Source organism: Erythrolamprus reginae, chromosome 6, assembly GCF_031021105.1.
Source record: "Erythrolamprus reginae isolate rEryReg1 chromosome 6, rEryReg1.hap1, whole genome shotgun sequence".
NCBI classification, from domain to species: Eukaryota; Metazoa; Chordata; class Lepidosauria; order Squamata; family Dipsadidae; genus Erythrolamprus; species Erythrolamprus reginae.
Window position 1 is genome coordinate 46,161,498 of NC_091955.1, and position 15,505 is coordinate 46,177,002.

Sequence of the window (15,505 nt, forward strand, 5' to 3'; positions counted from 1 at the left end):
AGAGCTCTTCGTGTTTACTTGAAAAGAACACGGCCCATCAGGCAATCTGAGGCCCTGTTTATTTTTTTCTCCCCTCAAAAGATCGGCCTCAAAGCTTCTTCGTCCACCATTGGTCGATGGATCCGTGGGGCCATTGCCAAAGCCTATGACGTGGAGGGCGTCCAGAGGCCTCTAGGTATAACCGCACACTCCACTAGGAGTGCGGCTTCCTCGGCGGCCTGGGCCACTCAATGCCCCCTGGAGGACTTATGCAAGGCGGCCACCTGGACCTCTCTCACTCCTTTTATCCGCCACTATAAGATCGATAAATTTGCCTCAGCACAGGCGGCCTTTGGGCGGAGGGTCCTACAACAAGTAGTGGAAGTTGCCCATCCCTCGGGACAATAACTTTGACATGTCCCATCCTGACTGTCGACTCCTCCCTCCAAGGAGAATGAGCGTTGACTCACCTGATACGCTCTTTCTCTTGGTAGAGGAGTCGACAGTCAGTTCCCTCCCCTTATCTACCTTTTTCTTCTTTCCTTGTTTTTTCCCCCTCTTCAATGTAGAGCTGAAGAAGTTTCCTGTATATAGTCAGGTTTTTTTTTCTTGAATTAGTTGAATCTAGGAGTCTGAGTTGTGCTGCCACTCCGAGTCAATGTTTTCAGTTACGTCATCAAAACTGGGTCTGTGGGCGGTTCCAGCCTTTTTATACTTCTATGACTCGGACACGCCTCTAACAAGCGAGTACAACCATCCTGACTGTCGACTCCTCTACCAAGAGAAAGAGCGTATCAGGTGAGTCAACGCTCATTTTAGATGTTTGTGTTTGTTTGCAGGTAGAAATTTTTTATTCTCAGGTTTGTCTTACAGAGATGCGAGTGTTGTAACTGGGGTCTGAGAGGTCATGTTAGTCGCACTTTCTGCTCCTCTAGTATTTTGAGGGGTTGCTGGCTGGGGTGTTACTGATTTATTACTGCCTTTGGATTGAGAGGCATTAGCTGAAGGCCTTGACATCTTAAACAATCTCAATATCACAGTGTCACAATTTATACAATCAGTTAATCAATCAGTCAATCAATCAATTAAACAATCAAATAATCAGTTAATCAAACAGATAAGCAATTCTATTGAGTGGGATAGCTTGATTTCTTAATATCTCAATATCTTAAACACAGTTAAATCTTAAACACAGTTAGATCGCCATTAAATACAAATATCTTTTAAGACTCTAAAATCTAAACCAAAACTCCTAAATATATAAGTATCAATATAAATGTGTGATTAAACTAAATTATTATAACAGAAAGATAGCAAATTCTTAGTTTTGAAACCTAATAATAACAAGAGAGAAGAAAAATAGAAAAGGAAAGGGAGAGGAAGGTTGATGTAAATTAATAAAGTCTATAACTATATTTCAGACAATAATTTTATATAGTTTCACATAACTTTCATATCTTCCATCTTCTATCTTCAATCTTCCGCTTGCAGTTTTCTTAATAGTTCAGTAATAATTTAATAACCAGCTGTCAAGATATCTAAAGGTTCTATAATCAAAAAGAGTGAATTAATTCTGGTTTTATGCAATCAAAAAATCAAGAGTCTAGAAGCAAAAATCTCCAGAGTTTGTGTGAAAGTCAAGATAGTCGAGAAAAAAAAAGAGAAAAAAGAAAAAAATTAACGAAGTTGTAAAGCTATAAAGTTACCGCCAAGATCTTACCAAGCTGTGCACAGGATTTGGATTGATTTGTAATTTATATTTTCCCAAAGCTGTTTTGCAACAATATATATTCAAATAGTTCCAAATATTCCAAAGATATCCAAATATTCCAAAGTTATATGTGCTGATTTGTTCACTTGTCAGCACAGGCTTCTGGTTTGCTGAATCACTCTAGGCTGCTCCAAGTATCCCTCTCTCTCTCGCTTCCACAAACTTCCACAAACCACCATCCACTTTCGGTAAAAGAAAATCCACCTTGCTCTTGCTGCCGATCCGCTCCGATGTTATTCGCTCCAACACAGAAAACCAAGATTACAGGGGGGAAGAGATCCTGCCGGGCTTCTCCCTCGGCTCCGATCCAGTTGTAGACAATACGACCCCTGTCTCTCTCACCACACTCGATAACGGCCGCCTCAGTAAGTTCTTCAAAGTTCTTCCAAACTGGTTTTTTTCTCGTACGCAGCAAGAGCTCACCGTTCAAAAACCTTCTCAATCTCTCCAGGCACGAACCACCTCTATCCAGCCACTATACCATCCGTCTCAAAAAATCATTCCCCGATACTTTGGCCTATGTTAGCTGCTCTTCTAGCTTCCTATAAAATGTCGGGCAGCCACGTCTTTGGATCGGCACAGGCCGATCTCTTCAGCCCCGGTCCCGGGCGTTTCTCCGTACCCCCCGAGGGGTTGCCTTACCGCAACGGGTGCACGGAGAGTTCCCCTTCAAGTTGCTCATCCCTCCAGGCTGCAACTGCCTTTATGGCGGGCCAGATGGCTGAAAAACGGAGAGCGGTCCCGAGAGCTTTCGAAAACCGCTCCGCTCCGACGTGACGTCAAACCGGAAGTAATAATCTCAATATATGCTCCAAGCATAAAACAGTCTGAATTTTATGCAAAAATACATAGAATTTTATTAGATATTGATCCCAAAAAAATAGTAATTGTCGGAGATTATAATTCGATAGTGGACAGGAAAAAAGATTATAAAAGTAACAACAACAACAAAATTCGAAAAACTCTCCCGTCTACCTTTAATCAAATGAGAGAAGAATATCTACTGAAAGATGTTTGGAGATATTTCCATCCTGCTACCAGATACTATACATTCTTCTCATACCCGCATAGGTCATGGTCTAGGATAGACATGGCATGGGCTAATCAAGAATTTATTAAAAATACAATAGAATCAGAGATCTTGCCCAATACTTGGGCAGATCACAATCCAATATGGATAAAATGGAAGGAGCAGGAAAGCTACATCAAAAAAAGATGGTCTTTAAACCAATCTGTTATTAAAGAAAAGGAATATATATTAATGATAGAAAAGGAGCTAAATTTTTTTTTAGAAATAAATGATAATGGAGAAACAAATAAGGCTAATTTATGGGACACTACAAAGGCCTATATTAGAGGTTTATCAATATCCTACTTAGCGGTCAAAAATAAACAAAAGAAGAGTGAAATACAAAAACTATCTCAGAAAATAGTCTCCCTAGAAGAAGAACTACATAAAAACCCATCAGATAAATTTTTTTTGGAAGAATTAAATTTGACAAAACATAAAGTTAATTTACAAAATCAAGAAGAATTAGTACAAAAAATAAAGAGCCAAAAACAATTTTTTTTTGAAAACGCCAATAAGCCTGGAAGGTGGCTAGCCTGGAAGCTAGCAAAACAACAATCAGAAAGATATATTGAAGCGCTTATTGATGCATCAGGAGAAAGACAAACAGGTGAAAAAGAAAAAAAGGTAATAGTCGAACAATTCTACCCTAGATTATATGACCAGGAAGAGGAGGAAGAAAGTACAATTAATAATTATTTAGAACAAATAGACCTACCCAAAATTACGGAGGAAGAAAAAGAAAACCTAAACGCAAATATTACAATAACTGAACTAAGACTAATTCTGGGCAGGCAGAAAAACAATAAATCCCCGGGACCTGACGGAATCCCGTTTGAACTATATAAGGCGCTTCAAAGCACATTAGAAATACAAATGCTAGACTTATTTAACGATATTATGATGGGAGGGAAAATACCAGAATCATGGAAACAGGCATAAATAAGTCTAATCCCGAAAAATGAATTAGAAAAAAACTTAATCCAAAACTATCGACTAATTACTCTTCTGAATACAGATTATAAAATATTAGCGGCAATTATTGCAGAAAGGTTAAAATCAATATTAAATAAAATTATTCACATAGACCAAAATGGATTCTTACCGTATAGAAACATAGAAGTCTGACGGCAGAAAAAGACCTCATGGTCCATCTAGTCTGCCCTTATACTATTTTCTGTATTTTATCTTAGGATGGATATATGTTTATCCCAGGCATGTTTAAATTCAGTTACTGTGGATTTATCTACCACGTCTGCTGGAAGTTTGTTCCAAGGATCTACTACTCTTTCAGTAAAATAATATTTTCTCATGTTGCTTTTGATCTTACCCCCAACTAACTTCAGATTGTGTCCCCTTGTTCTTGTATTCACTTTCCTATTAAAAACACTTCCCTCCTGGACCTTATTTAACCCTTTAATATATTTAAATGTTTCGATCATGTCCCCCCTTTTCCTTCTGTCCTCCAGACTATACAGATTGAGTTCATTAAGTCTTTCCTGATACGTTTTATGCTTAAGACCTTCCACCATTCTTGTAGCCCGTCTTTGGACCCGTTCAATTTTGTCAATATCTTTTTGTAGGTGAGGTCTCCAGAACTGAACACAGTATTCCAAATGTGGTCTCACCAGTATTCTATATAGCGGGATCACAATCTCCCTCTTCCTGCTTGTTATATCTCTAGCTATGCAGCCAAGCATCCTACTTGCTTTCCCTACTGCCTGACTGCACTGTTCACCCATTTTGAGACTGTCAGAAATCACTACCCCTAAATCCTTTTCTTTTGAAGTATTTGCTAACACAGAACTGCCAATACAATACTCAGATTGAGTTCTTCTAAGACATCGGCTTCTAAGATCACTGGAGCTGAATCCGTACAGCTGGAAGCAATGCTATATCCCTCTATAGTTTTATTTTGTAAGGTGTCTTTTGAGAAAACTGAACAGAAGTAGCTATTGAAATGGTCAGCGATCTCCTTATTCCCATTAATGCATGTATTATTCCCGGTACTAAGCTTCGTGATGCCGCAGTTTTTCTTCTTCTTATCACTAATATATCTGAAGAAGGTTTTATCCCCCTTCTTTAGAGATTTGGCAATTTCTTCCTCTTTTGAGGCTTTAGCAGCATATATTATCTGTTTCGCCTCCTTCTGTCTCATTTTATACACCTCCCTATCAGCTATACTTCCAGACTCTTTATACCTCCTATAGGCAGCCTTTTTTTTCATTGACTATAGCCCTTACATCATTGCTAAACCATAGCGGTTTCTTCTTCCTTTTACCTTTAGTTATTTGTCTTACATACAGTCCAGTGGCTTTTAAGATGGCCTTTTTTAATACAGTCCACTGGGTGCTCACTCCTGCCATTTTATCCCTCCCCTTTAATTCATTATCTAAATATTCCCCCATTGCATTAAAATTTGTTTTTCTGAAATCCAATACTTTGGTTGCATTATAGGATTGCTCACAATGCGTTTTTACATCAAACCACAAACATAGATGGTAGCTGCAACCTAAATTTTCTCCCACCTTGACATCTGAAACCCAATTCCCATTCGTAAAAACTAAATCTAGAATATTCTCCCCTCTAGTTGGTGTCTTAACCAGATGTGCCAGAGCTGCTCCTGTAAAGGCCACTACTATATTCTTACTTTTGCATGTAAGGGCACTGGGGATATTCCAGTCAACATCAGGCATGTTGAAATCACCCATAACCACAATATCTCCCTTTACTGCCATTTGGGTAATTTCATCCACCATCTTGTTGTCATATTCCTTGGATTGCCCTGGAGGACTATAGATCACCCCAATTCTAATGACAGAACCTTCTTTATTTTGCATGCAAATCCAGAGAGTCTCTAGATCTTGACATGTATTTTGAATTAGTGTTGTTTTTAGACTTTCTTTAATATAAATGGCTACTCCACCTCCCCTTCTCTCTATTCTATCCTTCCTATACAGTGTATATCCTGGTATGGATATTTCCCATTCATTAGAATCCTTAAACCATGTCTCAGTTATGGCAACCAGGTCCAAATTATCTCTAGATATTATGGCCATTAATTCACAGAGCTTGTTGCTCAAGCTTCGAGCATTCGTGCACATTACCCGAAGAACATTATTTTCATTATTAGTTTGCCCCTTATCATCAACAACTACATCTATTTTATTTGCAGCTCCCTTTTCATAAGCTTCCAAAAACTGCTTTATCCTCATTGGTCGGGGACAGAAATCACCCACATCAGTTACATCTCTGTCCCCTTTACCTAGTTTAAATGCCTGTCCAAAAAAGTTCTGAATTCCTCACCGAGTACCTGGGTACCTCTGTATGATGGATGCAAACCATCCCTGTTAAACAACTCCCTATTAGACCACCTACTGACATCATGACTTACATAGCCAAAACCTTCAGCTTTACACCACTGCCTTAACCACACATTAAACTCTCTGATACACGTTGTTTTATCCTCTTGACCACAAACCGGTAACACCTCTGAGAAAGTCACTGAATCTGTTATTTTACCCAGCTCCACACTTAGACATTGAAAATCTCTTTTTACTACATTGACATTTCTCTGGGACAAATCATTTGTGCCAAGATGCACCACCACATCAATGTTATTACCTTTACTCACAGCCTTGACAATGTTTGTAATCTGCCTCCTGTCCCTGCTGGCAGTGGCCCCTGGGAGACACCGCAGCACCTTCACCACGTCCTTACTCTGTCCCAAATCAACACCTCTAACAGTCGAATCACCCACAAGAAAATGTGTCCTCTTTTTATTTCTACTAACTGCACTTGATGGTTCGGTGACATTTATGACAACTTCCCCTTTGAACATCCCCTCATTCTCTGCCTGAGGGGCCTTGCTAATATCTCCAACATCCTTACTATTTAAATCCACAAGAACATTATAGGGATTCGATACAGAGAGACCAAAATTGCTATGTTTTTGCTCAACTGCACGCAATCTTCCTGAACCGACAGTTGTCCACACAGCCCTCCTCCTCGGGGGGCGCTGTGGAAGTGGAGGCTGGACACATGGCTGCATTACAGCACATGGCTGGGACAATCTTTCCACTTTTGACTGCAAGCTACAAACTAAGGACTGCAATCTAGAGATCTCGCCATCTAACCTAGATGTCCTAATGCAAAGAGGGCAGTACCCCAAGTTCCACAAGGTACTACGGAAGACAACAGCCAAACAAGTGTTACACTGCACCAAGCCAGTCATCTTAACAATGTATTGAAATACAAGTACTTAGCAAGAAAATCAACAACTCCTATTGCTACCAAACTTTGCTGATTTTGATTTATAGTTATATGATTCGTGCGCCGTTAGGCGCGCGGGCCACTACCTTCCTCTCCTTCTCTGTGATCTGAAGTGCAAATTAAAATGGCTTTTTACTGCTTTTAATCCTTCCCTTTGTCTCTTACAGCCAGTTATATCTGCCCCTTCTCCTTGAATACAAAAATGCAAAATGCAAAAAGTTAAAAAGCACTACCTTCCTCTCCTTCTCTGTGATCTGAAGTGCTCTCTGTGATCTATAGACAGATCAAAAACAATACTAGGACGATACTAAACACAATTGAATATTGCAATCTACAGGTTGGAAAACAAGCAGCTCTAATATTCGTAGACGCAGAAAAAGCCTTTGATAAAGTGAGTTGGAGATATTTTATACTGCAATTCCAAAAAATGAACTTTGGCGACAAATTATTAGGATTAATGAACGCAATATACTCTCAGCAAAAAGCAAAGGTGATAATTAATAAAGAAATGACAGAGGAGATAGAAATCAAAAAAGGTGTAAGGCAAGGATGTCCACTGGCACCGTTAATCTTCATAACGGCTTTAGAAACCCTACTAATTAAAGTAAGAAGCAATCCAAACATAACAGGATTAAAAGTTAAAAATGAAGAATTCAAACTTCAAGCCTACGCTGATGATATGGTATTTATTTTGGAAAACCCACTAATATCAGGTAAACACCTATTGAAAGAGATAGAAGATTTTGGAGCTATTGCAGGATTAAAAATAAACAAATCTAAGACTAAGATAATAACTAAGAACATGACCCCAAAGCAAAATTTAGAATTAGAAAGTAAACTAGAATTCAATATAGCCCAAAAGGTTAAATATTTAGGAATAACACTCTCGCCCAAATGCAGTACCATATTTAAAGATAACTATGAAAAACTTTTACAAACAACAAAAATAAACTTAGACAAATGGTCTAAGCTCCAACTCTCTTTTTAAGGCAAAATTGTTGCGATAAAAATGAATGTGCTACCTAAGATTATTTTCCTTTTCCAAACAATCCCCATTAAACTATCTAGGAAATTTTTGACACACTTAAAAAACTGACGCACCAATTCATTTGGAGTAAGAAAAAAGCCAGACTGAAATATAAAAATTTACAAGAACAGAGGAGGGATGGGAGTCCCGGATTGGAAACTATACTATACAGCTGCTTCAATGACCTGGATAAAAGATTGGATCACCCTCAGGGAAAAGAGAATATTAGCTCTAGAAGGTTTTAACCTCGAATTCGGGTGGCATTCTTACCTATTTGGAAAAAAAGAATAAATCATATACACACTTTAAACAGCACTTTATAAGGAAAAGTCTAATAGAATCATGGTTTAGTGTACAAAAATCCCAATACTTGCAGATACCTAGATGGATTTCACCAAATGAGGCTATAGTATATCCCAAAGTAATGAATTTAAAGAATAAAATAATATACGACCAAATCTTAGATGCAAATGACACATTAATGTCCAAACAGGATCTGCAACAAAAAGGGATTGAAATTGAATGGATCCAGTATTATCAAATCAGGTCAAAATATAAAGAGGACAAAGAAAGACAGGGATTCCAAAAAATAGGCGCATTAGATAAAATTTTATTAGGCCCAGACAAGAAACAAATTTCCAAAATATACAAATATTTGCTATATCAAGAATTAGCGGAGGAAGAAGTAAAAGGAAGTATGATAGCCTGGGGGCAAAATTTTGGATACACAATAAATTTACCAGAATGGGAAAAAATATGGACAGTTAACTATAAAATAATGCTCTCAATCCCATACAGAGTGAATATTTATAAGATGTTCTACAGGTGGCACCTTCCCCCAGCTCGCCTGTCCAAAATGTACCCCAAGCTTTCCCCCACCTGCTGGAAGTGCCGGAAAAAACCAGGCACCTATTACCATATGTGGTGGACGTGCCCATCAGCAAAACAATTTTGGGGGAAAATTAAAACTATGATAGAAGGAATTATAGGAAAGGAAATTTTCACAAAACCAGAACTGTTTTTACTTGGAATATTCAGGCAAAATTTCTCAAAGAACGACAGACATGTAATACTGCATACCATAACAGCTGCAAGAATTACATACGCTCAATGCTGGAAAGAGGAACTCACACCAACGATATATAATGTGATAACTAAGATATATCAGGTAGTGGAAATGACTAAATTGACTTACGAATTACAGGATAAGGATATGGAGGACTTTCACAAAAGCTGGGACAGATGGTATATCTGGGTTGCAAAAAATAAATTAAAATAAAATGAAAAGAAATTAGGAACCTCAAATCCAAATTTAGAGACAATAAATTTAACCAATATCAATAAATATTAATAAATAATAGCACCATTATACCATTGAAGAAAAAAAAAGGATATATGATTGATATATTGACAAGGAAATTATAAGATTGTATTTATGTATTAAATATATAACAATTGTTAAAAGGAAGATATTCCTTTGTAAATGAGACGTAAGCTGCACATAAATTACACTACTCTTCAAGTAGTGCAAATTGTAAATAATGATACCAAATATGTTATGTATAAAGCAGGATGCTTTATTGCTTTTCTTTTTCTTTTTCTTTTTCTCATCCTCTTCTCCCTTCCTCTTTTTTTCATATCTGTCTTATATGTATATATTGTCAATATGTTGTCCCTTGTTGTGTATTTTTAATGTACATACTTAATAAAACTTTTTTTCAAAAAAATAAAAATAAAACATGGATTCAGTGGTGTCAGTATTTTTCAAAGCACTTGTACTACTAATTACATGTAAAAGTAACTGGGATGCCTAGGTGAGTTTCATACTGTTGAATGGCTCACATTATAAGGTGAGAAGCAATGGATGGAAACCAATCAAAGAGAAAAGCAACCTAGAACTAAGGACAACTTTTCTGATAGTTAGAACAATTACCAGTGGAACAACTTGTCTCCAGATGTTGTGAATGCTCCAACACTGGAAGCTTTTAAGAAGAGATTGGACAACTATATGTCTGAATGGTATAGGGTTACCTTCAAGTCCTACCTGAAGGTTGGACTTGAAGATCTCCAAGGTCCCTTCCAACTCTATTATTCTAATTATGTGAATACCTTCCTAATAGTATATTACTAATTTTAGAAACTGCCTTTAAAGATATTGATTCTTAATTTAATTAGAACAAAAGTGCTTATATTTACTTTTTAATTTTATTTATTTGGAATACTTGTAAGCGAAATGTGGTCAGTTACAATTCATAAAAATAGGAATAAAATTCTGTAATATACATAACTAATTAAAACCAATCAAGTAGTACAGAGAAGCATTTCAGGGGCTAAGCCTGCTAAATCCCAAGTGCAAGGTTAAAAAGCTAAATTTCATCTAGAATAGGATGCTATTGTTCAAAAAGGGAATTTTAAGGCCAGAGTAGCAAAACAAAAGAGTGACATATTTTTTCCAACTGTGAGACTTAGGAATGTCTACATTGCAGATCTTAACATCTGGGCCCGTTTATCTTCAAGTAAACTGTTAAGGGCCTTAAAAATCATTGCTGGAACTATCAAACAGTCTTTACAAGCAAATAGAATTTTTTAAAAAGACAGGTGCTATATAATTTCTGAAGAGTGTTCTAGAAATAGATTCACAGCTGCATTCTGTATTTTTTGCAATTTTCAAATAATTTTCAAGGGCAAACCTAGGTATAATGTCTTACAATAATCCAAAACGTTACTAAAGACTATTATGGAAAGATTATCCCCGTCAAGGGATAGACCTTCAGTAATAAAGATACATTCAGAAATTTACCCACTCTGTACATTTATTCCTTCAGAGATTGCATCCTTGTTCAAAGACAAAAGGTCTTTCAATTTTCCAGACCCATAAACTTACAAGTTCACAATGCCTCTACCATTTTAGGATTTAGCTTCATTTTATTGAACCACCTAATCATAAAATATTGCCTAGTTTCATAATTTGCAGGGATAAATTGTTATTTGTCTACATGTACTGCAAAAGAGAACCTAATCTGCCGTATATATGAGAAAGTATTGGGTGCATGGGGTTAAAAAATAAGAAAATTGAGCCAGCCCAAAGCAACAAACAAAAATTGGGAGGTTAAGAAATTATTTTTAGCTAAAAAATATTTTTGATTGTACAGATTAAATTTATAAAAATAAGATATAAATAAATTCAATCAGTACCATTAATATATACCTAAAATGGTCACATTATTACAATTTGCACTCATTCAAAATAATATTTCTACGGAAAATATAGTAATTGGTTCCAGGTAGATGAAACTTCGCAACAAAAAGTTTTAGGCATAAATTTTCATATTTATATTAATGAAATGTTACAGTAAAAGATAATAAGAATGTACTTATAATTTAAAATATAAACAAAATCTTACAGTGGTTATAGAAAGCCAGATAAAAATAAATAAATTTAGGGCACAAGGAGAAGGCGACGGTAGAGAATGATATGGTTGGATAGTGTGATTGACACAGCGAATAGATAGTGTCATTGACACAATGAATGTGACACAATGAATGTGAATTTGGGCAAACTCAGGAAGACAGTGGAGGACAGGGGGGCCTGGTCTGTGGGGCCACAAAGAATCGTACACAACCTAGCAACTGAACAACGAATTGTAGTGACATTCTATTTTAGTATCTCCAACAACACATTCTTGTTCAGTTATATCTCTTCCCCACTCATGTGAGCAATCTCATGGATTCTCTGCTCAGCACACTAGAGAACAATACCTTTTTAAAAAATTATAGCACTTTTCAGATATACCTTATAAGGCAAATTTGACATATATTAAATTACAATTTGGAGGCCACTAATTGCATTCTTTATATATTATTCAGGTATGTAAGATAAAACATATTTCTTTTTTTACATTAAGTGTATTGTATTCGCAATCCATAAGATTTTTTAGAAACATGATCAGGTTTAATTCTGTTTTCAGATGTAGGTGTACTTACTTTTACAATAAAAAATGTATGTTTTTCTGCCACTAATTGAAAATATCCATTGTTATATAAGAATCTTATACACATTATAAATTACAGTACTCAATCAGTTCATACAACTTGGTTCGATAATGTGTGTAATATTTCTGACTTCATACCTGGTATTAATATAACATGGCATTCTTTGTTTTAAGAATTACTGGTCTCAGCATTCTTAGTAATTGGACGAAGTGGTGGGCTTTACTGACAACTAAGTCATGGTTTTCTACCTGCTGTCATAAAATGTTATTGTGTTCTAATATTAACAACGATATGGGCACTGAAGAGGCCAAGGTTGAAGTGTACCCTTGGCCAAAGAAATTAAGTGGGTGTGTATGAGGTAGTTATCATGTCTCAAATTTGAGACCTGAGCATTGTATAATATCTCAGGTTCCTAAAGGAAGGTGAGGTGTAAATCTAACAAACTAGATAGAATGGAAATGGGATTCTGTATATCAAGGCTGAATACATGGGAGCAGTTGCAGCTTATTTCTAATTTAAATACAGTGATACCTCGTCTTAGGAACTTAATTGGTTCCGGGATGAGGTTTGTAAGGTGAAAAGTTTGTAAGACGAAACAATGTTTTCCATAGGAATCAATGGAAAAGCGATTAATGCGTGCAAGCCCAAAACTCACCCGTTTTGCCAGCCGAAGTGCCCTTTTTTGCGCTGCTGGGATTCCCCTGAGGCTCCCCTCCATGGGAAACCCCACCTCTGGACTTCCGTGTTTTTGTGATGCTGCAGGGGAATCCCAGCAGCGCAAAAACGGGTGCTTCGCTGGCAGCAGAAGTCCAGAGGTGGGGTTTCCCAGCGAGGGGAGCCTCAGCGAAATTGCAGCATCACAAAAACACGGAAGTCCTCGAAACCCCACCTCCGGACCTCTGTGTTTTTGTGATTCTGCAATTTCACTGAGGCTCCCCTCGCTGGGAAACCCCACCTCTGGACTTCCGTTGCCAGCGAAGTGCCCATTTTTGCGCTGCTGGGATTCCCCTGCAGCATCACAAAAACATGGAAGTCCGGAGGTGGTATTTCCCATGGAGGGGAGCCTCAGGGAAATCCCAGCAGTGCAAAAACGGGCGCTTTGCTGGCAACAGAAGTCTGGAGGCGGGGCATCCCAGTGGCGGCGGCTTGGGTTTGTAAGATGAAAATAGTTTGGAAGAAGAGGCAAAAGAATATTAAACCCCGAGTTTGTATCGAAAAGTTTGTATGACAAGGGGTTTGTAAGACGAGATATAACTGTATCTGACACTAATACTTGGCGTTAGTTGTTCCCAAATTACTAGCAATAGGAAATAGTTACCAATACCTCTTACAAAATATTTTCTTTGGTTTAATATATACAGGACAGTATTTTGTTGTTTCTTATTTTCATCCCTACCATTAAAGATTTCTTTGCTTGGTTAGAATAAAGGAAGAAATAATCCCTATGGTCTGTTAAGCATTTCCTTTTTGAGGTGAGAACTGCATTTGTGTAGTGGCATGTGGTAATCATAAAGTGATTAAAAGCATTGAGGAGGATGGGGTATGGTTTTCTATAAAATGGAATTTAAGAAACAATACCTTCAATTAAACTCAATGTCATAGTGACTGGACATAAAAGAAACCATCTTATTGTAGGCATTGTCTCTATGACTTGATTTTTCTGATTGTGGTACCACAGAGATGCAAATGATAACATATAGCCTTAGTGGTAAAATATTACTATGACTGGGCAAAATTTTGCATATGCATCTCCATTACTCATCAGCAATGTAGATGCAATAGTTAACTTTAGTGGGTTGTTATAAAGAAAGTAAGATGATACAGTTCTAAAAGAGCCTTGTGGTGCAATGGTTAGAGTGCAGTACTGCAAGCGTCTGCTGATCACTGACTGTCAGCAGTTTGGCAGATCGAACCTCAGTAGACTCAAAATTGACTCAGCCTTCCATTCTTCCAAAGTTGGTAAAATGAGGACCCAGATTGTTAGGGGCAATATGCTTACTCTCTGTAAACCACTTAGAGAGGGCTGTAAAGCACTGTGAAGTGGTATATAAATCTAAAAGCTATTGCTAATGCTATTTATATATGTTTATATGTTATGTTTGTTGTCTAATAACCTAGGTTCTCTGAAAAATATAGTTCTACAATATAAAAACAATATAGAAAAGCTGTTAAAAAGTTGTAAAAAGCAAATATTAAAAGTAACCACAAATAGCGTAACTGCATATGATGTGTTTTTTTAAAAAAAAATGTATACAAGTATGAGTAATTTTAAAAACTGTAGCTAAAGAATTAAATTGCTGCTTACTGTAGAATTTGGCTTTGAAATTAACTTTTAGAAAGTTCTGATCTAATATGATTCTAAGTTCAGAATCATATCCGTTATATGCATAGCTTCGAACTTCCTTTCCCTTCTGTTATGACCCTCAGCATTTTTCATAAGGTTTTACTTTCAGTTTCAATTCAACTATAGTTTATTGTTCATGTTTAAAATTGCTACAATGGTTAACTATAATGTAGAAAAACAAGCCTGAATTGTGAAGTCTGAAGTTGCTTATCTCCATTATAATTAAAACTAATTTCTAGAGAGGTGAAAAGAATAAATTGATTAGTTGAACATAAAACAAATCCTTGTAGCTGTTACACTGGTACAGAGTTCAAAAGCTGAAGGTTTTGTTCCCAGAGAAATGCATTACAATATATCAGACCAAACCTGCATAAATATGTACAAATATGATCTATGCTACCTGAATACTAAGGTTATTTATTATAAATAACAAAAAGGAACAATGCTCTTTATTATCATCTAGGTGACAAACAGCATGTTTGGTGCTTCAAGAAAGAAGTTTGTAGAGGGGGTCGACAGTGACTACCATGACGAAAATATGTACTACAGCCAGTCATCGATGTTCCCACATCGATCAGAAAAAGATGTAAGTTTTTTGTGCGAGTAGATTTTTATAGTATTGTACAGATTTACCTCCTACACACAAACACAATTGCTTTTATTATACAGTGTGATGATGCAGTAGTTAGAATGCATTATTACAGGCTGATTCTACCACAGTCAGGACTTGATACTGACTAGCTCCAGGTTGATTTAGCCTTCTATCGTTCAGTAAAATAGTTGGTAAAATGAGGACCCAGATTGTTGGGAGCAATATATGCTGACTCTGTAAACTGCTTTGAGCGGGGTTTCAAACTTGGTTTCATTGAGGGCTTCATCAAGGTTGTATTTGACTTTGGGGGGCTGGTATAGGTATACTCCGAAAATAATATTTTTTTTAAAAGCCAAAAACAAGATGGCAAGTAATGGAGGCTTGGCTTCCACGCATGTTCAGAAGAAAAAAAATTCATTTCCCCCCCCTAAAAAGTTGGCGCCCCCCACAGATCGTCA

At 36.9% G+C, this 15,505-nt stretch overlaps 1 protein-coding gene across 14 annotated transcripts in view; it reads left to right on the plus strand.

The window, feature by feature from the left end:
• Positions 1-15,505, plus strand: part of CNOT2 (CCR4-NOT transcription complex subunit 2) — a 174,067-nt gene that overhangs the window by 116,232 nt on the left and 42,330 nt on the right. For all 14 annotated transcript variants that reach the window (XM_070755709.1, XM_070755716.1, XM_070755712.1 and 11 more), the window contains one exon: positions 14,919-15,041. In XM_070755709.1, coding sequence (XP_070611810.1) covers positions 14,931-15,041 — 111 coding nt within the window. In that variant the 5' untranslated portion in view covers positions 14,919-14,930. The remainder of the gene's footprint in view (positions 1-14,918; positions 15,042-15,505) is intronic.